The sequence below is a fragment of the Dysidea avara genome, chromosome 7, assembly GCF_963678975.1.
Source record: "Dysidea avara chromosome 7, odDysAvar1.4, whole genome shotgun sequence".
In the NCBI taxonomy this organism is placed as follows: Eukaryota; Metazoa; Porifera; class Demospongiae; order Dictyoceratida; family Dysideidae; genus Dysidea; species Dysidea avara.
This window is the reverse complement of record NC_089278.1, coordinates 20,261,797-20,287,110: the sequence shown is the minus strand read 5'-3', so window position 1 is coordinate 20,287,110 and position 25,314 is coordinate 20,261,797. Positions and strand designations below refer to the sequence as shown.

Here is a 25,314-nt window from a genome sequence, read left to right as displayed (position 1 = left end):
ACAAAAAGTGATATCAAAAGTGGCAGCCAAGGGCTGTAATGATATACAGTACCGCCCAGAGGTAACATTACACTAGCAAGCAGTTGACACTCGTGTAGCCAATTTTCAACCCGCAATTTCTTTGGCATGTGTGTGCTAACCAACTCACTACCTGTAGCCATGATAGGCAAGCTCCCTCGGGTGACTGCTCCAGTAACCGCGTGCCTTTGCATGTGATGTATTCCAGTCATGTGTCATGTCAAGTCGTGGCCTGGATTTGAGCACTCATGAGGGATTGTAGCGTTATCTCTGGACGGTATTGTACTGTCACTTATTTTGTATTGATTGTAACATTACAAATTAATTGACATAATACAAATCATTGCTTGTTGATATTACATCATATTAGTCTATTTTTGGAAGTCTGAACCCTTTTTCACAGCTTGGCTGTTTTGGATTTGATATCATTCCTTGTATAGCTATGCTGGCATCCGTCTATCTTTTTTTTCCTACAGGTAAACAGAAGAACTAGAATACAATAAGAACTTATACTGCAGCCAGTTACAAGTCCAGTGTTAAAAACAAGAAAACAAAGAAGGCCATGGCAAATTTGAATCGCCTCAACCTGATTTGGCCCGCCAACCTGCCTGCTTGACCACAGCCACAAGGCTAGAGGCCAAACGAAGTAGTGCACAGCTATCGTTTCTAACAAACTCACCAGTGGCATGTATGTACCTTTTCTGGTTTTGACAAGTATCTAGCTTACTTTTGCACTTTGCATTTCCTTTTTATCTTCAATCACATGGTTGTCTTCTTCTTCATGCAAAGAAACCATACTGGGATGTTAGTTTTCTATATTGACAGTTTCCTTAAAGGGGCATATTTAGATGCCACAAAACTATTTGAAGTGCTTATGCTACTGTAACAGGGAACAGATACCTGTATTTGCACTTATAAAATGACCGTATTGTTACCACATCCCTTAAGTGGTCAAGACATGCTGACACAACCTTAAACAACAGAGCTTCTCTTAATGATCTAGCTGCAATCAGCTACAGTTTTGTTGTAGAAACAAGACATGGAAACCATGCACTTTAATCTATTGCATAGCTACTTGAGATAAGCAGGAATATCAAGATACTCTAATAAAGCAGTCACATCCACATGTGTCAGGGGCGTAGCTAGCCGCCAGGTGATGGAGGCATGCCCCCACGAAACACCCAAAATCGTTCATGCTCGCAAAAAAGGCTAATGACCCAATGGTGGGCTAGCCAACATACGGTGTTGTATTACAGCTTACATAACTACCTACGTAACTATTTTTCATTACTGCATTACTGATTGCTATCAGTTAGCACTTATCAATGGAGGTATATTCATCGAGCATAATCGCACGTGCCACAACTGTACTCCAACAAATTTGTCCACAATCCGGTAGAACTATATTATGAATATTTTAGTGTAAATACAATGTATCACAATTACTTATGTTAGTCACAGCCTATGCTGCAGTCCTAGCACACTGACAGTATGACGTGTTCATTCACTTCAGCCAGTGAAATTCAAATACCATGTATGGCATGAATTCCCAGTTCATGACCTGTCTTGCTAGTAGAACTTTTAAGCTTGTGACAGATTCACCTGACTGACAAAGTAAAAAAAATATTTAGACAGGCATGCCACTGCACCGCCATATGAAGATCTAGCCAGTGTGATTGACTCAAGAAAATAAACTTGGTAAGTTAACTTACATTTAACACTTTATCACCTCGTAGACAGTAGGTTTGTAGTGTCATCTGCCTGGTTCAAGTTACTTTCACTCACTTGTGAGTTTTGAGCCCAGTCACTTTGAGTGGGACACTTATCTTTTTGGGTTCGAAAAATGCTCTATCACGTGAGTAATTAGGCTAAATATGGAAGTGTGTCTATAATTCTTGTTTGGTGGATTCACAAACGAGTTAAATGTTGTGTGCGCATTCACTAGCAACCCCATGTAGTAGCTCACATAATTCTAGTCATTTACGTCTCAATCAGTTACTGGTAAGCTTGTGACAAAGGTAACCCCCCCTGGCACTTAGTGATGCTACGCCTCTGATACATGTACATCATAGCTATGCTGCTAAACAAAAAAGTCAACAGCAAAGTAGTGCAATTTAAATCTAAAAATTAAGTAGGGTTCCAATGATAAAAAGTAGTGAAACAAGAAATATGAATGATGGTAGCCATTACAACATAGCTACGTATGTGGGAAATCCCTACTTTGGCATTGAGCAGATGGTGGTAACGTACCAATGTAGGGATTCCCATCTTTCATATTTCTTGTTTTGCTACTTTTTACCACTGGAATCCTTTAAATAATTGCACTAGTTGAATAAGGCATGCAGCAAAATTTCCAGTTGCTAAATTATGGCAGTAAAAGTTATTAGCTTGCTGTTTATTTCTCTCAGCAGACATCATTAATGCAACACAAAGGATATAAAAAAATCAGACATATAGTAGCATGGCCACTAGTGCTGTGTGGCCAAACCCCCTTTTGTGTCTGGCTTTCTTTCCCACAAAACCAAAGGCAGACCCAGTCTTTGGGGTCTCAAGACCCCCTTAGGTTGAACAGGAAATCTAGGAGGGAAATTGCAAGGAGGAAAGCAATAGAACGCAAAAGATTGATATACTCTAATAGAGCAGTCACAAACTACTCTAATAAAGCAATCAGTAAACTGGACAGAATACCATAACCGGTTACTGAGCAGGTCATAAGTGTCAACTATCTGGTTAACTGACATTTCCTGCACTTAGCATGTAAGCTATATGTACCCTTAAAATACAATAGTTTGTCAGATTATCCTTATAGTGGCCAAAGATTACTACAAGTGTGATATCAGTGCTAAAACAAAAGAAAAGTACTCAAAACGTAGCAACTACCTTAGAGAGAGAGACCGATTATTTGGATATGAAAGATAACTGGAGAGGCTACCCGGTAAGGTTTCACAGCACTAGCAATCTGACTACAATTATAGCATTACGTGATAATAGCGCACGTGATACGGATTGCTTAAAAACGGAAGACACACACACTTACTGCGACTGGAAATGCAAGGAAGCAATGGCATTTCTAGTCACTGATAATATTGTTGTACAGGTCTGATCTCTCCACCCTCATCTAGTACCCATACCCACACACCCTGCACCATATACATTCATATTGGTATGTAGCTGCCAAGCGCGGCTACCAGTTTACTTAATACCATGTAGAAAGTACCACCAGCTTACAAACCACAATATATGAAACTATACCTACTACAAAACAAAGTCTAAATTTAATAATGTATGACCTAGTAGAGGGTGGGGGCCTGCACAGTGCAAAATTTTAGACTCTCTGTGCCCAAGTGAGTCTAAGGGAAAAAACCCAATGAGCTTTACTTTTTTTTTTTTTTTTGCCCATCAGGAAAAAACCAAAGTGCAATTCCACCCTCTAAAACAACAAAACTGTACTGTATGCATCCAGTCAACAAATTCAACACCTTGATAATCATAATGGTCTACAACTGATAAGGATTCCAACAAACATGTCAATCACAAGTACATTCATCACCACTTGCAAGGGTGGGTGGGTGGGGGTAGCCTACACCTTGAAATACGCAGCGTAGAATTGACATGCATTCGCACCTTACACATTTAAATACCCTACTACCCGCACGTGCCCGGCATGTGCGACAACTTCCGATTCCGGTTGGAGGTTATTTTCTGTCTAATTCACTTTGTTCAACCGACAGAAAATACACGTACAATCTTCTATATAACGTAATGTTTACTGCCAGTACTTTTCTTTTGTGGTAATATATTTGACCCTGCCCCAAAATGTGGTCATGTGATATCACTCAGGACCTCGCCCAGAAATCACAGAATAAATTGAACTCCCCACAGTATGAATTACGGAGTAATACAGGGGTTACTTTCAGTAGTTTTTCAACTCGGTCAGGAAGGAGTGTGATGAACAACAGCTCCATCATTCATAATACTGTATACCAGGAAGCTAGACAATAAACTGAGTAACTAGATACACACATCATGCTTACTTTAATTGCACATATTTTATGTATGAATGCTACAGCTGTAGGATGTGCAGAGTCAAATGTGAACTTTAGGGGGATTATGTACTTTCACCCAGCTCAGAGATCCCCTCCTGAATCTATCTAGCCACACACCCCTCCCCAGCCTGAAAGCGAAAAATGAATCTATAGTATGACCTTACATATAAAAAATGTGTCAATTTAACAATTGTGACCCAGTCTGGGAAAAAGAGTCTTATTGTCTATTTAAGAGTATCAAGAAACGCCGGTTTTATGTATTTGGTGTGTTGTAGTTCGCCAAAGGTTGAAGGTATGTGCACCAAAGTTTCACACGTTTTATACCAATTCCTTACCTTCCAGGGCACCCACTGTGCAAGTATCCAGCAGCTAAGTTTCCAGCCACTTTAGATAATTTTAAAACCGAGGTTGGCTGTATCAGGCAAGCTCCAAAAGGGGAGGGAGGCGGGGGCCTGGAAGGAGGGCAAGAGGCTGTTCAAAAAATTGAAAAGGAAGGCATTAGGATGAACTACGCCAAGTTGTGGGCCATTCAGGTCTCAAAACTGGCTTTAAAGAAAGGAAATTCACAGCACAAGTGTTTATTCAACACCACAGAGTTGTACAGCCACACACAGCCATCCCCAGGCTGACCAGAGCTCCATTAAGGCCCCACACCACACGTACGGATCACCACTGGGCTTGGGAAAAGCAGCCAGCAAGCTGATTTTGATTCTGAAATTAGACATGTAGTTGTGTGTTCTTGTGAAAAATCCAATCTGCTGATAGAGCGATAAGACCGGTTTTCCCAGATCCAGTCACAATTAGCTATCACGGAAAATAACACTGTCTTTCAACAAAGAACCATAACTTCGGCTAACTTCAGTTTATTAAGATGGAGTTTAGTCTATAAGAATCCTTGATGAAATGTGCACATTTTGTGAAAAGAGAGGAAAAGGCTTTGTATGGCAAACTTACATGTCTGGTACAGAATATTACAGTGAAAAAAGCCTAGTTTTTACGTATGTTTTGTGATATACCTTTGTAAAATGGCTGGTTAAGCCCTAAGTTTGGGTGGATTTGTTCCAACTACTAAAATGAGACCAAATTATTTATTAGGGACAACATGGCACACTTTTGAGGTTTGCATACTGAGGAGTCTGAGGCAACTAATTTCTCCAATAGAAAATTGTATCGAGTACACATTATGGAGGAATCAACTGTGAATAACTGCCCTATAAAAACATTACCAACAAAAGTTCGGATTTCGTTATATAAGGTCCATGCTTTTATGTACGGTTTGTTGGTAAATTATGGATTCTAATGGGTGAACTTTTGTGCTATTTGTATATAATACGTCTATTAGAAGGTACAATGGCTATTGATAAAACTTTTAGTACTAAAATTGTTGCACACTTCCTAATTGATGCATACTTCTTTAGAATTGAGAGTGATGTGCAATTTTCAATAATCACATTATTGTTAAAGGTAGACTATATATATATATATTTTTTAAAAGAAGAACCAGCCCTAATGACACACCCATCCACCACACTGTAACTCTAAGTTAAGATGCTCTATTTAAAAAGTTTTACCTATACCTACACTTACAGAACTAAAACAACAGAACCTACAGAACAAAGAAGAGAAGAGAGAAATGAAAATGGAACAAAGACATCCCCAAGATGTCCCTCTCCCAGTGCTAGATCAACTGAGGCTGGAACATGACCCTTTAGGGGATAACAGAAGGAGGAACAACAACCCCCTGATGCACATAATGGCAGGGAAAAACCAAGACAGCAACAAAGCCAGCTCATCACATTACAATATGAAATTTTTCACTTGCAAGACACAGATGCATACAGGGGTTTACAAAGTTCTTGCAAATTCTGTAACTCAAACGTTTGCACATGCGCATTATTGTTCTTACAATAATCTCAAGAGTAATCTCCATAAACACGAGTATTGTCTACTATAGTACGTTCGCATTGAGCTGAATCCTGGGTTGTTGATTAAGAAGCCATAGGCTTTAAACATAATGTTTATGACGCATTTATTCGTAAGCCCATGTTACAGGCGCGCACTAAATTGTTGAGAATATGGCGTCCAGTGCACCGTCAGCGAGTGCGGAACGAAACCCCCTTGGAAAGAAGTTAAACAGCCAAACGAAGTACCTACTTATGAAACTATGGGAGTACTTTAAGCAAGAAGCGAAGAAATGTAAAATTTCTATCAACATCACGGAGAGAATCTCGAATGCCACCGGTATTGTATGTAATGCCTTCTTTGCTGGGTTTTGGCATACATTACGCCACGCAGGGATTTCAAGGACATCCATTAGAATGGAGCACCGCAAGAAAGGTGGTTTATTTACGCCAAGAAAAAGGTACAAAATGCACTTTGCACAAGCCCGCTCAATTGTAATCGTCAGGTACAAATGTTCACGAGTCCATGTTGATGCAGACAGTTTTGACCCAGATACTATCAGACAAGATCCATTCATTGTATGGAAGGAAGGAAATCTATCGCTCTCAAAGATTTTGGTAAGTTAAATTTTGAAACCTGGAACTTTGTCACGTACTCCATCTTAGGCCAAACTTAAGAATGATGGTGTTTTCTCTGGGGGTAGAACATTACTTTAAAGAGTGTTGAGTGATATGGGATTTAAGTACAAGACGATTAATGAGAAGAGGTTAGCATTGAAACTGTTTGTGCTTTAATGTTACTACACGTATATGCAGGGTATGCTATGAGCAGCCCTGCACAGTCCATCAGCATCATAAATATTAAAGACGAACGAGGTGCAACAGAACTGAAGGAAGACCGGTTGTATATTTGGATGAGACTTGGGTAATGAAGAACTTCTAGAGCAATTCCTCATCCAAATCAGCAGTGATAGTGAAGATGGTGATGGTGGTATTAATGAATCTTCCACTAGCAGCAGTGGGTCCAAGTCTTCTTCTGGGCTTATTTCATCTGATGTAAGATTGTTTGATATTTGCAGCATTGGTGTTACAACTTGATTTTGTTCCCCAGGAGTCATCAGGTAGCTGGGATTAAACTCTGTGAAGTACATGAAAATACAGATGAAGTGTAAGTGTGTGCACTTTAATAAAAAATATTATTGCTTTATTGTGCTAGCAGAAGTTGAACATACCATCCCTTGTATATTAAATCAGTGCAGGAGTGTTTGGAAGTCACTACAGGTACTATCAGCCCAAATTCATACAAACAGTATTATTTCATTTGTTGAAACTTTTAGAGTTTTTTGGGAATGTAACTTCAAAAACAAAATGCTGGCTGGAAAAACTGCGTACATGTGTGGCGAAGTGATGAGAAAAGGATTAAAATGACAAATTGACTAAATGGGAACAGAAGACGATAGTCAGCTGTGGTGAATGTGAAGTAAAATACATGTTGTTTGGCTCACTTGCAGGAACACCAATGCTGCATAACAGATTTTGAGCTGTTGTAATTTGGTTTTTTTCTCTTTTGTGGCTGAAGAAGTTTTTTACCTGAATATAAGCAGGCCACTTATCTTCTAAATATAGTGCAACAGTGGCCCCAGCTCTTCTACTTATGCAACTCTGTTTTACACACACAAAATCTGTTTTATTTTTCTTGTAAAGTGTATTACAGCCTCTTACATAACGGATGGTGAATGCGTGTTGAGGGTGGGTGTGTGACGTCTGGCTTCGCCACAAACATGTGTCAACATGACCATCAAAGGGCCGCGCTTTAGAGGCTTCCCCATTGAAAATGTATGGCGAAACTTTACAGTGTCATAACTGGAGTGTCTTATATTCGAATGAAACGCTTTTAATATATTTTTAGCGGATCGAGAAGCGCTATGTATCGAGCAATACAGGAGGCCCATGCGATGTAGCAATCGTAAGTTATTAATCGTTTTTGAGGGTTCAGCTCAACGCGAACGTACTATAGAACTGCCTATTCGTATCTACTGGTAGGTATTCAAACATAACACAGTACAGTAGTAGTTCATGTAGACACAGATCTGTCACCTCGTAATTCAAACTCTGCACATGCGCATACAATGCAGTTCAAATTCCTAGGCACACGACATTATGGTTAGGTGCAATTGTAGCAGACGACATTCATCTCGGGATAAATGTAAGAACAATGATGCACATGTGCAAACATTTGACTACGGAATTTGTAAGAACTTCGCAAACCACAAGGCCTGTATAGGCTATGGTGGTGGAGGCACCCATGCCTCCTCAAGTGGAGAAAATGACAGAAATATTCGATCTCTCAAACTCTCTCCTTGTACGATGCTCATGTTGGTGGTAGAGGTTGGAACAGTTAGAGGAGGGATACGGGTTAAATATTCTAACATCGAAAAAAGTAGACAACCCCAGAAGCCAGATATCTAGGCGAGCACCGACATCACAATTTGCAGTATTGAGGGAGAGAGACTCACCATTCAAAGGTTGAGGGGAGGCTCAGCAGATAAATACATTGTGGCATACAAACAAGAATTAACTCACTTATTTTTTGCCAGCCACAATCCGTGACAGGAATTCTCTGCCAGCTGATGTAGTTAACTCTTCTAGTTCAGATAAGTTTACTGACAAACTGAATAATTTGTACATGCACACACACACACACACACACACACGCACGCACGCACACATATGTGAGGTTCTGTGTATAATCACTAAATGTACCACACTTTAAAGGCAAATTTCAGGGTACATATCTTATAAACTCTGGCTGGTCATGGTACATAGTAAATGTACTATGGCCTTGATGTGGCAGCAGTACTGCCGATTTCTTTATATAAAACTCAAACCAAAATCAATTATGGGAATTTCTATCCCACTGAAGCCCAACATCAAAGTTAAAAAGTGGGAGTATATGGTAGTTAAATCCTGGGAATGATAGTTAAACCCCAGTGCATATATGGAAGACAACATATATTCACACCTTCAATTGAAAGAAGTGCAATCAAAGTAAATTGAAGCCCACATATAAAACTACAAACTCAGCAACAATTGAAACCATACACAATTGTAAAAATTTGTCTTGTCCCAAGCTGCCCACGCATTAGATTATGTGAATCATGTGATCGATTGCATGGGCAACTGGGGACGATACTAATAAAACTACAAGTTCAGCAAATATTGAAGCCATACACAACTGACATGCTTGTCTAGCCTTACTGACAGCTTTTTGTGAACTTGACTGCTTCAAAGTGTGGGATAGAAGCCAGTGAAACCCCACCTCTACTCGTAGGATATCTTGGCCTCGGGTTGATAACTACAATATCCTACTTGTGGTGGGGTTTAACTATAACTTATTATTGGTCACGTAATAAAACCATGCATCTGGTTTTACATCCTACAGTACTCAGACAGAAGCGATTTGTCACCCTTGCCATCCTATGAGTTGAGAAACGTTGGTTTAAGGTGAGAACTAGTGCTACAGCATATTCACAAGTGGTTCACCACATTTTTTAAATAGACACGCCCACTTTTCAAGCAACACGAGATAAACAATCTACAGCGAAGCTTACCCCTATAGATGTTTAAACAGTCTGTAAAACAATGCAGTGGCTTTAAAATACTTGTAAAAACGCTTAATGAAACTTTTCCGTGATACCCTTAGGACTGTACCAAGTCAAAACGTTAGTTGCTGCTGACCCATAATCGAATTTCACAAGTTGGTCTAGTTATTAAATTCAGTGGTCAGTCTTGTATTGGTTTGGATGATTAACCACACGTGGACTCTTAGCCTGCAATTGGTACATATCAGTTGTATCAAGAGCCCTTGTGATTTGCCTGATATGTACACCCACACGCCCTCAAGCTTGGGTCTCTACATATCAGGGAAACCACTCGGGCCTATGATATAACTATTGCATAAAATATAAATCAGCTGTTCAATGTAATTATGGCGAATGGAAGGGGATGCTCCATTTAATCAGCTGAGCAATAGACATTATTGAATCCAAATATAAGCGCACTATATCTGTAAACGCAACCAAGAAAATCTTAAATGTTAAAATTTGTATATGATAAGACTTTTACACATTACACGATTCGTTTAGACATAGATAATATTCTCGTACATATTTTCCGTTTAGAATTCTATACTGATGATACCTACGCGCTGTATAAAAGACAACATTTCTACTACAGGCATGACTACAACACAACAGCATTTAGAATAAGTACAAAAAATACCTGTCGTCCATTGATCAATGCTGTTTTTTGCGAGTGTTTTTGCCACGAGCGATTATCGCACGCGAGACCTTACACACTGACGTCGTCTGAGAGCACGTGAGGCTAACGGTACGGACACAGGCTACCTATTACTGATGGGGGGTCATACATCGTGTTAAGTTAAAGACCTTACAGTTGTAAGCAGGTGAGTATATACGTTTATAAATTCGGGTAGAAAATAGAGCGAGGGCGAAATAGAGGTGGAGGCGACTCATTATGATGTTGACCTCTGCTAGTCCTCCGCTGCTTGGTTTGAAATGAAACTGATCGTCGTTTAGCTAGCTAACTTGGGGAGGTAGTAGTAGCTCGGCATCGGCCTGGTAGCTAATCGAAAGGCGGTTCCACGTTTGATGTTCAGGATCAGCCCGGCCGGTGGGACCCGGCTCACTTCATGGCTACTGCCCGGCACAGATTATACTATAGTCTATGTCACTATTTTTTTCCATTACTTCCATTGCTCCAGCCGCTGTAAAACCGTGAACATATCGAGGCTAGGGGTTCCGCAGGAAACTACAGCCATTCACAGCATACATTAGCAGATTTTGCAGTCATCTCTGAAATACACTGAGCTAACTAAGAAAAGGAAGAAAGAAAAGAAAAGCACTTTTATGGTAGAGTTTCCGAACATGTGAGTCAGTAAAGATATAAAGATGCACTGACTTATCACCTTCATAGATTCAGCTGAAAGTCTGCCGCAATATGGTACAGCCAGATGCTATATCAGTAATTAATATCTTTTAGCTACCCCCAGATTACTATGACCCATCACATAGCTTGGTACAGACGTAAAGCATCAAGCTTTTCACATTGCCAGTTGCATTATATTTTGATTTCTGTAATTACCTCTATATAGTTCAACATGTTATCTATGTTAACCTATAGATAAATACATAAGTTTCACTTATATGATTGTCAGTGTGTGGGTATTATACCATTTGTGGTTATGGCTATTATAAAGTGTATACATAACTGAAGTTGTGGGCATTAACTGGTGTATGTAGGCTGTATCAGTACTGTTACAACAATAGCTATATGATTATTATTTCATGTGTTCAGGATACAGGTCATTATATCTATTATTTGTAGGTGTAATGATGGATAGAAGATGTCATCTTGCATCAATGCTATTTCTCAGCCTAACTGCAATGTGTGAGTATTTAAATCTAATTACCAACAATAACAATCACTTGTACCTCCACATACTTGTGTTACATGTTTGGCCCATTCATAGTTCTAATGGTCTGTAGTTTTATGAGTGCATGACATTATATTTTAGCACAATTGCTGACATCTACACTAAAAGATACAGAATGTCCTAGTGATCAAACTTATAATTTTACCTGTACTGGGATTCAAATGGTTCTATATGGAGAAATGGAAGTAGCGTTGTCTATCCTTCTGATAGAAATAAAGTTTCTACGGAAACACTTAACAATTCCGTAAATGAGATCTTGACAATAAGAGGTTTAACACAATATGATAATGGTGCTGTGATTACTTGTAGTGATGGTGATAATGTTAGTAATTCAGTGACAATATTAGTCTATGGTAAGTTACACATGGACATCTTCATGTTACTAGTTTGTGTAGTGAAAATCATCTCAATATATGATATATGATGTATACGTAGATAATGTTTGTTGTAGAATGAATTAGATATTATGTTGATGGTGGTTGTTACGTATATTATTTAGAGTTACTGGACAGACCAAAGAATTTCATAATAGATAATGTTACATCAAGTTCCTTCACAGCTAGATGGGATGCTGTTTCCTCCACCAATAAACCACCAGTTACCAGTTACACTATAACCTGGTATGGTGTGGACAGGCAGTTTCAAGGTCTCTTAACTGAACATGGAAGGACAGATTCTGCCGTCACTGGGTTTACTACTCCATTTGTGTTTGTATCAGTACATGCTGAGAATGATTGTGGTGATGGAGAAGCTACCAACATCTTATATAAAGGTAAGTAGTATTAAGAGAAAGAGTCTGTCATTTATGTTTATTAGCTACCTGCATTGTTCAAAGTCTATCTTTAAGTTACACATGCACAAATATACTGTGCTTTTGTATGAAATAGCACCATTTTGTATACCTACTTTTTGACAAGGTTATAATGCTTCCAAATTGACTGGCAAACAAACAGTAATAACAGCCACCTATGCTTTTTTATGCATTCCTACTTGTGTGGTATAGTATGGTATGTACCAACGTTGAAACCGGGTCACTACTGCTGACCCGGATGACCCACTGACCCGGATTGACCCGGATGTGACCCGGATTAATTAAAGCCGAGACGTGTTTCAGCTAGTCTCGAGCGAGCGAACGAGTCTACATTTTGAGCGTTCCATTCGTGTTGAGTAAATATTGCAACTTCAGCCTAGCTGTAGGTTGAAGACCAAAAAAAAAAAAAAAGTCTTCACCTACTGACAATAGCTACCCCTCACCATAGATACCCTCAGTTTCGTGCTACATACTACACTTACTAACAAATGGGCGTGGCTGAGCATATGTTGGTAATGCGATAAGTGAGCGTGGCTCACGAAAGAGCTACACGATAGCGTTTATAAGTTTCCATGTCGTCAAACGAACAATTTCGTTTCTCACGTGATCCAATCCGGGTCAGACCCGGATAAATTGTAAACCGGGTCAGACCCGGATGACCCGGAGAAAATGTGACCCGGATGACCCGGATGACCCGACCCGGTTTCAACGCTGGTATGTACTAGTATGTGTGTGTGTGACAATGACATACAATTATATTGTATATTCATCACTAATTCTATTTTGTAATGTTTACTTTTTAACACCTGATACTGTGATGATCAAATCCAAGTCTGGCCTATCCAGATCAGTGAGTCATCTGGGTCAGCACTGGGTGACTTGTTATGCAGCTGAACACTGTACAGGGTGATTTGCTTCTCTATTGGTTTATTTGTATCGTAGCTGAACTCGCAATAGGGTGAATTGTTTGTAGCTGGACAGGGTGACTTATTTGATTGATATGTCTTATGGCTTAAGACAAATGTACGAAGAATAAATAAGCAGGAGCACCAAGGAGCTTTAAAGCACTGGCAAGGCAAACCTACACACACACACACACACACACACACACACACACACACACACACACACACACACACACACACACACACACACACACACACACACACACACACACACACACACACACACACTTGTCTTGTCTTGATACTGCCTATTTGGGTCATGTGTTCCTTCACCACAGCAGAGGAAGCAAGAACTTGTTGTCACATTGGTGGAACACACTTCTTTAGGTGGACTTTCAGGACCTTCATCCAATGATGACAATTGAACAGCTCCACCAAAGATGGGCTTAGCTCATTCTGTTACACACTTGTGTCTTTTCAGATCTCCAGGCCTCCTAAAACTTCTAACACAATCATTACAATGAATAGATTATTTATGGGGAAAACTGGGTGTAGAATGTTCACTTGTCTCACATTTGTGTACAGCTAATCCTCCTCAACTCCTGAACCAGCGTTCACATCTTTGACATTGAACTGCACCAGACTGTCAGTCCTCTATAGGTAGCTTTCGTTCTGCAGTACATTTGTGACGAGCCTTACCACCCTCAGTCCGAAAATACCTCTGACATATTGCACACCAACGTTGAAACCGGGTCACTACTGCTGACCCGGATATGACCCGGATTGACCCAGATTAATTAAAGCCGAGACATGTTTCGGCTAGTCTCGAGCGAGCGAACGAGTCTACATTCTGAGCGTTCAATTCATGTTGAGTAAATATTGCAACTTCAGCCTAGCTGTAGATTGAAGACCAAAAAAAAAAAAAAAAAAAAGGTCTTCACCTACTGACAATAGCTACCCTCGCGTAATATTGACAAGCTAGAAGCTGTTCAAAGGCGCACAGCCAGATTTGTTATTGGAGATTTTCGCTCCACCAGCAGTGTAACACAAATGCTAACTACCTTGAAATGGAACAGTTTAAATTATCGTTGAAATATGTTAAGACTCCAAATGATGTACAAAATTATTCATCGTATTGTGGACCTTACTCTACCAGAATGTATCACTTTTAATAGAGGAATTACCTGGGGTCATGAGTACAAACTTACCCTGCCATTCACTAGAATTGACACATATAAATTCAGCTTCTTTCCTTCCACTGCTATACTATGGAACAACTTGCAACCAGAGACTGTTGAAGCTTCATCTATCACCGTGTTTAACAACCTTCTTATAAATGAACTGTAAAATTGTAATTAGTTAGCTGTAGCTATATATTTTGATTTGTATATTACATTTATACTCGCTGTGCGAGGTCTTGCAATTATTATAATAATAATAATAAGTATGTTGGTAATGCAATAAGTGGGCGTGGCTCACAAAAGAGCTACGCGATAGCGTTTATGAGTTTCCACGTCGTCAAACGAACAATTTCGTTTCTCACGTGATCCAATCCGGGTCAGACCCGGATGACCCGGAGAAAATGTGACCCGGATGACCTGGATAACCCGACCCGGTTTCAACGCTGTTGCACACTGCACAGTCCACATCTGAGCTGCACGTAGGTATTCCTGCTCATTATTGTGTATAGCTTGAAGATACAGTTGTTGCCACTGCTTCCTATCCCTTGCTTTATCATACCAACAGCCATCACTAATTCCAAGAGATTGCAAATCTGACTTCAACACATCTCTCCATATTCTCTTGGGTCCATGAAATGGCCACACTTAAGGTAGCCACCTAAACAAACAAACTCATGGTAAACGATGATCATCCATTCTTGCTACATGTCCCAGCCACTCCAATCGATATCTTCTCGACTTGGTGGCTATAGTCTCTACATCAGCCCATTGTCTTTTTATTGTGGCTGATAATATGTGCTCCTCCATTAGAATACCCAACATAGTTTTGATATACCTGTACACACACACACACACACACACACACACACACACACACACACACACACACACACACACACACACACACACACACACACACACACACACACACACACACACACACACACACACACACAAAAGAAAGAAGACACATACACATACATCAATTGTTAGTTAATGTAGCTGAACTCTCTCCAGGGTGACTTGTAAAGTAGCTAAACTCTCTACAGTGTGACTTGTTCATAGCTGAACTCTATTTGTTACATGGCTAAACTCTGTACAGATGACTTGTAGCTGAACTGTGGACATGCAACTTGTTAGCATAGGTACATACTGAGTTGTGCATGAAACAGTAGAACCTACTCTTTTCCACTCCTTAAACACAGGTATGTATTATCAAACAGCAGTACTTCACTCACTGACCAATATTTAAACAGTTCACACATTCCAATCAGTGACTTACATACTAGAAAGTTATCTTGTCAATTTGAGGGATATCCAACTACTCAGTTACTACTGGATAGTAACCTGTAACAAAAAATTTACTGAGATAGGTATTCAAGTCAGACTGATGCCATGGTTGTTATAGGCACTACCATTTTGCTCATAACTTGAGGTACTGGTTCAGTTTAACTTAAACTTTGGACTCAAGCAGAACAAAGTATTCTCTACTAAATGGTACAAATTGGAAATACATGTGTTGCTGTGGTCAGAAGTTATAGATGTTTATCAAAATTATTGTAATTTTTATTTCACTTCACGCTGCCACATATCTACAAGCGCTTTACCAATAGAAACTGCTGAAGGAAACTATTATATTGTTGGTCATTACTATAACAGCTCATTAAGTCTTTAGTTAGCCTTTATCGTTCACTTAGTGTGTTAATTTTGGTAATGCTTACCATTTGATAATAGCTATATGACTGAATTCTCTACATGGTGACTTGTCTGCATATAGCCAAACTCTCTACAGGGTGACTCGTTAAGTACAGTATATAGCTGAAGTCTCTGTACAGGGTGACTTGTTAACTACGTGGGCAGGTGACTATGGTTACCTGAGGTACATAACTTGAAACATGGCTAAACTCTCATGTGAAAGAGTGGAAGAATTTACATTTCAGAATGTTTCTATTAAGCAAAGGAGTTTAAACAATCTATATCTGGTTTTGGCTGGCTGTAGTTGAATGGACCACATTGCAACCAGTGGATGCACTTTTGGCATGCTTACTGCAATATATATCCAGTGGTTAATCAGAAAACATACAGTAGTGGAAGTAGCATTATATATCAGATGAATAGTCACAGATCTGTATGACTATAGGAATGGTAGTGTTTGTTTTACTGTTGCCATATCATGCACCATCATGTTGTAGTTATGTTACTTGATTTAACACCACGTGATTAACATGAACTGTGGAAAAACTGTGGTATTTAACCTAGTAAATGATCATAGCTGACGTGCTAAGCTATCTAGTCACACATCATACAGTATGGTAGTACTGTCTGTATATTAGGATCATGGAGGTTTGGGTTTTTCTGGCCTTAAATATCACCCAAAACCAGCTTCCTGCCTGCCTGCCTGCCCGCCCGCCCGCCAACCCACCCACCCACCCGCCCGTCTGCCTGCCTGCCTGATGCCTTCAGACAAGCATAACTCAATAATAGCTAAGGCTACGGGCTTGATTTTTTCACTGCTTCATCCATAGATGTACCTTTTGGCATACCGCAATACGTAAAATGCACACACATCATAGACTTACCTACTTTGTGTCCAATTTCTGCTGACTGTCCAAGGTGTCAATTCCTGGTAGCACAATGCATATGGCTTCCTGTTTGTAAATGGGAATCGTTCATATTTGCTGTGGTGACTGGATTGATTGCATGCAGAGACGTCTTCATTTGTAACACTGTGTAAGTTGCTGAAAATAGATGAAAGCAAAGCGTAAAAGCTACTTCACTTTCAAGTAGGGTGGGACGAATATTGAAATTTACCTTCGATCATTCACTAATAAAATGTTTGAAGTTTCAGTGTTAGCTTTCAAGTTCAAGGTTTTCTTGTATTTATGCACATCCTTTGTAAAGTTTTATCTTTGTGATCCTATTTACTAAGTTTGTGGACATTTGGAAAGTGCATAGCAGCAGTACTGTATGACACAATAGATCAATTGCAAGTGAGTGTGTCCGCTATACTGCAATCGTGCATAGGTAAACACCAACTAATGGCTAAAAGGATGTTTTCCATGCATTATCTATCACTTTATAAGGTGTTTTAAGGCTACCACTATGGTAGCAAGCTAAACTGCGATGGTTTTAAAATGGGTGTGGCACACGAAGATCAATCGCGAAAAGACAAACATCAATCACGCAAGATGAGTAAGCAGCTGCAATAAAGATACCGATACCTATGAGTGCATTACGAGGTTTCGAAGGATACTTTTATAATTCAAAGTTTATGTTACTTAACTTTTGAGCTCGAAGCTTCGTCCCAGCCCTACTTTTGAGTCAGTAATATTATTGATAGTTGGGGCATGCGAATTGTCCGTATTCTTCGTGGTGGCTGGTAGAGGTGTACCGATAATCGGATCGGCTACAATATCGGCCACCGATATGGCAGTTTTTACCAATATCGGTATCGGTACAGAACAGCAGGAGGACCGATATCGCTACCGATATTTATACAGTAGCAATAGTTTGTACATAAACAGATTGTGCATTGGTTTTCTACATTATTCATGTGGCTCTTTAGTGCCAGTGGCTTATTGTTCACTCTGAAACAAGCGCTACGCTACGAGAAACCATATAAATACACGCGATTCTACTGTCTGTTGCTGGAAAGCTTATCACAGACACAGTCTTTATAAATGAAGCAGTTATAGAGTAGCTATTGTAATAAAAAGAAGGGTCACAGGATAACCAAGGAAACTTGCTGTACCAGCTTTCTCACAAACCATTAGAATGCAGAAATATCCGTATAAGGCTTCATGGGAGTATACATAAAAATGTTTGTGGGTGCCTAATTGTCTGGATTGCACAATAGAAACCCAAGCTGTATACCACCACAGGCAGAGTATAGCAATGAATACATGCACATGTTGTTGTAGGGTAGATAAAATGTACTATAATGCAAATATCAGATCGACTATCGGTATCGGCCTCTTTTGGTGGCACCAATATCGGATATCGGTACATGCCAAAAACCCATATCGGTACACCTCTAGTGGCTGGTAGGCATGGTGAAGTAAATAGTGACTTGTTTGTAGTTGAACTCCTTTTTTTATTTTGGCAGATACACGTATTGCCAATTTACCAACTTCAATTTGTCACCAAATATGCCACATATCAAGACACATGGTAGTGTGTCGTGCAGCCAAGAAAGCTGGTGCACCATACTGTGAGTACATTTACAAGAAGAAACAAAACACGACATTTACGCACATGTAGCTCCATGCTCCCTTCTCGAATTCAAGTCATTTTTGTACTGCAAACGCCTGCCACCTTCAGTACCTGACTTACCAAATTTGAGCAAGATTGCTTTGCAATTGTGAAATATAAGCGTGCAAAACTCAGCTTAATTTCTTCGTTTCTTTTCTTCATTTAAGGGCTTAGTTTATTCTTTTTGCACTCTTTACAAAACCCATTATAAATGCAAATGCGTAGAATCATCCATAGCTCTATGACTATTAATTAGATTTGCACCAAATTTAGTATGCGATATGTTCTTAAAGTGACCAAAGGTCAAGAAAATCTATCTATTTGCATTAAAAAGACTGACTTGTTGTCATGCCTACAGGGCGAACCAATTATGGGAATAACTTTGTATGTGTATAGGCTAATCATCATAGCTCAAACCTTTTGTGGTTTAAAAAAAACCGTATTGACAGCTATAGAGTTATAAGAAAAAAACTAAACAACTGTAAAACGCGGGATCAAAATACTCTAAAAGAACAGTCACTGTAGGGTAAAAAAGTGCATGAAAAACATTACCAGCATTTTAACGGGAGACCTCCATACTGAACACTCAAATCCTTAACTTCTGAGCCACTGCTATCACAGTTGTTCACCTAACTTAATTTAATGAACATTCTAGCTCAAATCTACTCAAAAGTAAAAGTTCATTAAGACACATGGTAGTGTGTCGTGTGGCCAAGAAAGCCAGTAACTACACCGTGAGTATATTGACAGGGAGAAAGAAAACAGCTTTTCATGCGTGCATAGCTCCATGGCCCCTTCTCCAAATCACACCATTTTTGCATTATAGCTGTCCCCCAGGTAGGGTACGCCACACAGCAAATTTGATTAAACTCGCAACAACCATTTGTGAGATATGGGCGTTCAACATTTCATTTTAATTTCTTCGTTTTTTTCTTCTTATGCCATACGGGGACTACAGGGGCTTTGATTTATTTTCACACACTTTGCAAAAATTGCTATAAAGTGCAAACATGTGACTTGATTGCTTCGATCTTTGGCACGAATGAAGAGTGTGTAACGGTGAATTCACGTACCAAGTTTGTTGTGAATATGAGGAATATTCAAGGAGTTGTGAGTGTTAATTCACATAAAAAAAGACCAAACTTCTGTCACGGCTACAGGGTAAACTGAGTATAGAAATAACCAGAAAATTGGTGTGTAGATAGGCTGATCATCGTAGCAGTGCCTTTAGCTAGTTTGAATAGCAATAGTGTTACAGCAACAAAGTTATAAAGCAAAAACCAAGTAAGTGTAAAATCATGGGATCAAGATATTCTAATAGAGCAGTCACCGCGGGGTAAAAAAGATGTGCAAAAAATGTCAAAAAAAAACTTACCAGAGTTTGAACCATGGACCTCCATACCTAACACCTGCATCCTTAACCACTGAACCACTGCTACCTTGGCTGATCACCTCACTTAATTTCTGCTATATAAATGAAATTTCTAGTTAAAATCTGCTTATAATCACATGTTTGTAATTTCATAGATCTACCAATAGAAGTACTAGATTGTTCTAGAACATTCTATGTATGTTCTATTAGAAGTCCTCAAAAAAAATGTGCACTCTATTAGAGTATTACAATAATATTATCAACTATTGAATTAAATCGTGCTATGAAATACATTTAGGGGTCATCCATCATTTTCAGCCTTTACACAAGAGTACAAAGAGTATTCTAGGGGGGAGGGGGTTAAATCACACATACGCTTATAAAATGATGAATAATCATCGTGTATATACTGTACATAGTATCAACATTTATACAGTATGCTTTGTGAAGGAGGGAGGGGGTTAGAAATAAGAGTACTCTTTGTACGCTTGCATAAAGACTGAAAATTATGGATGGTCCCTTATAAATATGTCTTCAATAATCATCATTGTATCTACATAAAAAAAGAAGAAATGTGAGTAAAAACAAACCTCAAAGTCAGCCATAGGCTGGTTTTGGGGCATTATAAAGTACAAAAAGAAGTGAGATCCACACAAAAACGGCTAAGCTGTGAAAAATGGTGTGGCCTTAAATAGCTTGAATGAAAAAAGTTGTGAAATCAAAAGTGGCAGCCAAGAAATGGCTGCAATGATGTTAATGCTAAAAAAAATTAATAATACACACTGTGCGGTAATCAAGACACACAGTAGTGTGTTGTGCAGCTAAGAAATCTGGCGTGCCACGCCGTGAGTATTATTGACAAGAAGAAAGAAAACAGCTTTCTTATTCATGCACAGCTCCATGGCCCCTTCTCCAAAGCGTACCATTTTGCATTATAGCTGCCCACTAGGTAGGGTAGACTACAAATTTGATCAAATTTGCAACAGCCATTTGTGAGATATGGACATTTAAAATTTCATTTTAATTTCTTTGCTTTTTCTTCTTATGCCATATGGGGGTGCTACGGGGACATTGATTTATTCAAAAAATGCTATATAAAACGAAAATGCATAACTTGATTGCCTCAATCTTTAGCTCAAATGAAGAGCGTATAAAGGTGGATTCATGTACCAAGTTTGCTGTGAATCTGATGGAGTTATGAGTGTTTATTCAACAAAATCAAACTTTTTTCATGGCTATAGGGTAAACCAGGAATGGGAAAGTTGGTGTGTACATAGGCTGATTATCATAGCAGTACCTTTTGATAGTTTGAATAGCAATAGAGCTACAAAGTTATAAAGCAAAGTGTAAAATCAAAGCAAAGTGTAAAATCAAAGCAAAGTGATTGAGATACTCTAATAGAGTGGTCACTGTGGGGTTAAAAAGGTGCACAAAAATGTCGAGAGAAAAAACCACAGTTTGAACCAGAGAATTCAATACCTAACACCCACATCCTTAACCACTGAACCACTGTTATCTTGGCTGATCACCTCACTCAATTTCTGCTATTCTACTGCTTATAAATAAGCATTTGTAATAGAAGTACTAGATTCATTTTATGTATGTTCTGTTAGAAATCCTCAAAAAATGTGCACTCTATTACAATAGTATTACCTAATATTGAAGTAATTTATGCAATACAATACAGTATAAGTCTGTCTTTAAAAATCATCATTATGCCTGTAGAAATGTGAGTAAAACAAACCCCAAAGAAGTGAAATCCACACAAAACAGCCAAGCTGTGAAAAAATGGTACGGCTTTGTGACAAAAGGCTGGAAATTGTATTCTAGCATAAAAGGTGCAGGATTTACTTTGTTAAAACTTGACCAATCACATTTTGCATGCAAAATTAAAATACTCTAATAAAACAGTCATTACAAAATACTAATAGAAAAAGTACAATAGCTTGGAAGGAACTTACTTTGTTATAAAACACTATTGCAAACAAATACAGGCACTATAATACAACTTATAGCCATGAACCAGCAAGCACAAAATTATATATAATAGTTATACGGGCACAATGTGGAGTCTATGAAATTTATAAAACCGAAGGCCCAGGCTGTAGCGCACGAGCGAAGCGGGGGCGCTACTAAGGGCCTGAGGGTTTATAAATTTCATAGACTCCACAGTGTGCCCATGTAACTGCTTTATACTCTATTTAACATTACACTCAGATTACTTACCTCATCCACGGCTGTTTCTGCTGTATGCTTGGCAAAAGCGGCTGGTTTTCTTGCGATAATACTAGCGCCATGGCAACTATGCATCCTCATGTGACAAAATAATCATGCCTCATTAAATCACTGCACGTGAACAATGCATGGCGATTGGATAAACCTAGATTTTAAGCATATGTTATATTGTACCTGAAGGCATGGAGTATATTAGAAAACAAGGTGGAGTATATGAGATTTATTACCCACCTAAATAGAGTCTAACAGTATATATACAAATAGGCTTTGGTATATAATAGTTATACGGGCACAATGTGGAGTCTATGAAATTTATAAAGCCAAAGGCCCAGGCTGTAGCGCACGAGCAAAGCAAGGGCGCTACTAAAGGCCTGAGGGTTTATAAATTTCGTAGACTCCACATTGTGCCCGTATAACTGCTTACACTCAGATTGCTTACCTCATCCTTGGCTGTTTTTGCTGTAGCCTCAGCAAAAGCAGCTGGTTTTCTTGTGATAATACTAGTTCCATGGCAACTATGCGTCCTCACGTGACAAAATAATAGCGCTTGTTAAATCACTGCACGTGAACAATGCATAGCATAAACCTAGATTTTGAACATATGTTATATTGTGCCTGAAGGCATGGAGAATATTAGAAAACAAGGCGGAGTATATGAGATTTATTACCCACCCAAAACAGCCTAAATAGAGTCTAACAGATTGGTAGATATTTTTCTGTATTGGTAGAGTAGTTTGTCTTATATCATCCAAGGGGTCCGCAACTCCTTTGAAATCTCATGCAACCTCTTTGAAATCCTTGTTGAAATCTCAAATCTTAGCTGATTTTGAAATCTGAAATCTTGAAAATTGTAAAATTCTGTATATTTTATGTATACTTTTGTAAATATAGCATTATGTGTGCTACGCCTTACATTGGTCCAGAACTCTCATATGGCTTCAAGAGATTTCAAAATCTGAACTAAAATTTTCCATTTTTCAATCTGAAAGTTTCAGTACATTTGTGGGTACTAAGCATCTCGTGATCCAGATACTACAAAACCCTTTGCTTTGAAATTTTGAAATCTTGCTATAAACTCTTTGAAATCTTGGGAAAAGTTAAAAATACGAATCTTGCACAGGGTTTTTACCAGTTGCAGACCCCTCAATGTCATTTTCATTGCATCTGTAAATAAAAATAACAATGATTTGTGTCAAAACAAACCTCAAAGTCCGTATATGGTTGGCTCTGTGGGTATGTATTTAATCTACAAAAAAAGTAAAATCCTCACAAAAACAGCCAAGCTGAGCTGTATAAAAAGGGTGTGGCCTTCAAAAATCCTGGGTGAAAAAGTCATAAAATCAAAGTTGGCGGCCATGAAATGGCTGCAGTAATGTTAACAATAATAAATTATAATAATCCACTATTAAATTTATTATCATCAACATCATTGCAACCATTTCGTGGCCACCACCTTAATTTCACAACTTTCTTCACCCAGGAGTTTTGAAGACCGCACCCTTTTATGCAGCTTGGCTGTTTTTGTGTGTATTTAATATCTGCAAGTTGTTTGAACAACCTGTGTTACATAATAGTTATATATCTCTATCTCAAGCTTTCGTAAAAGTCAGTTTTTCGCAAAATAGCAAGATGACTGAAACAGACTAGACTCCTTATGATCCTATATTTTTTTCTTTTCTAGATACAACTATTGTAATAAGTCCAGAGAGGTACACAGTGGGTCTTGTTGGAGACACCATCACATTGTCGTGTTGGTCAAGTCATAATAATAACACATTGGAGTGGTACCAAGAAGAAGACTCTTCTGATATCAGTTACTTCTCCTCACAACAACTAGTCTCCTTCAATGCTACTATGAATCATATTAGAAGTGTATTCTATTGTACCTTTGTTGATCACCCAATTTATTATAATGTGTTCACTGAGTTAGTTTTACTTACTAGTGAGTTAAAGACGTTTATTTTTGTACATAGTATTATTGTGTTAATATAGAGCCATTTTCATTTTACTACAACCAAGCTCAACAGCTCACAGTAGCCATCATCAATAGTGATAATACTAATACCACATTACACCTGTTATGTGTTGATCTACAAGGAGACACCCAACCAATGTTGTCTTTACAGTATGGACTCATAACAGACTATTTTAACTCAGTCACTATGAATTACAATTCTGCTGTGAGCATTAAGGTATCAGTTGGAGTATCCTACTTTGTATCACTCTTATGTCGCTCCAGACAGTCTGGAGAAGTTATCACCATTATATTAACATCTAGTGAGTTTGTACATGCATGTACAGTGACTATATACACATGTGTATGATGTTTTAATTGTATTGAAAATGCATTATAAGAAAATTGAATGACTGCCTGTATTTTTACATCTCTGTATTTTCTTTGATTACTACTGGGTTAGTGTACATACTGTTATGACACTGCTCTAATAATAAAGCAGTCATTTGCCCACATTGCCTTTGCTATATACTACATTGCATCTGGCTGTTTTGCATTTCAAATTAGATTTTCAGTTTAGCTGTATGCAACATGTAAAACAATCACTTCAGTTACATAATAATGTAGGAGCTATTGCTACTTATGCACATCTGTAAATTGTTAGCAAACTATCTCTAAAGCCAGTAAACATTGTGTGAAAATACTATTCTTTGCAAGCTACTGTTTAGATTACAAATGCATCCTTGCAAGATAAAAATTAATGTAGATGTTTTTTCTTTTACATACTTTAGGTACCACCTTTGTGTATGTACAGGATTCAAATATCATAACTGAGGTTGGAAACACTCTCACTTTAACTTACTATGTTGCTGTCAATTCAACTGGATATTCTAATGATTTAGGAACTATTAGTCACATCTGGGTACTATTCACCAGTTCATCAAACAGTTCAACAAGAAACATCACATTATTTGATGTCAGTGATCAGTATAATTTGACAGCTAATGACAATGGGTACAATCTAACAATATCTCAAGCAAGTCCACAAGTTGATGGTGACTATACTTTGTTTGTTGGTATGTGTAAAAATCCCTGCTATATAATGTTTAGCCAAGTTTGTGTGTA

At 38.6% G+C, this 25,314-nt stretch overlaps 2 protein-coding genes and 1 long non-coding RNA gene across 5 annotated transcripts in view; 2 read left to right on the top strand and 1 right to left on the bottom strand.

The window, feature by feature from the left end:
• The window catches only part of LOC136261983 (uncharacterized), a 38,904-nt gene extending 28,537 nt beyond the window's left edge, over nt 1-10,367 (bottom strand). The window contains exon 1 of the mRNA XM_066056091.1: nt 10,247-10,367. Coding sequence (XP_065912163.1) covers nt 10,247-10,257 — 11 coding nt within the window. The 5' untranslated portion in view covers nt 10,258-10,367. The remainder of the gene's footprint in view (nt 1-10,246) is intronic.
• On the top strand, nt 6,101-7,691 carry LOC136261807 (uncharacterized). Of its 3 annotated transcripts, none has more exons than XR_010704023.1 (8): nt 6,101-6,305; nt 6,360-6,426; nt 6,472-6,583; nt 6,644-6,732; nt 6,782-7,021; nt 7,077-7,133; nt 7,185-7,246; nt 7,303-7,691. It is a non-coding gene; the product is annotated as an uncharacterized lncRNA (long non-coding RNA). The 3 variants fall into 3 exon arrangements; XR_010704025.1 differs by having other exon boundaries at nt 7,182-7,246; XR_010704024.1 differs by having other exon boundaries at nt 6,632-6,732.
• A 1,262-nt stretch (nt 10,368-11,629) lies between the features above and the next one.
• The window catches only part of LOC136261981 (adhesion G protein-coupled receptor L3-like), a 60,025-nt gene continuing 46,340 nt past the window's right edge, over nt 11,630-25,314 (top strand). Inside the window, exons 1-5 of the mRNA XM_066056088.1 lie at nt 11,630-11,833; nt 11,980-12,252; nt 23,917-24,177; nt 24,228-24,512; nt 24,981-25,265. Coding sequence (XP_065912160.1) covers nt 24,090-24,177; nt 24,228-24,512; nt 24,981-25,265 — 658 coding nt within the window. The 5' untranslated portion in view covers nt 11,630-11,833; nt 11,980-12,252; nt 23,917-24,089. The remainder of the gene's footprint in view (nt 11,834-11,979; nt 12,253-23,916; nt 24,178-24,227; nt 24,513-24,980; nt 25,266-25,314) is intronic.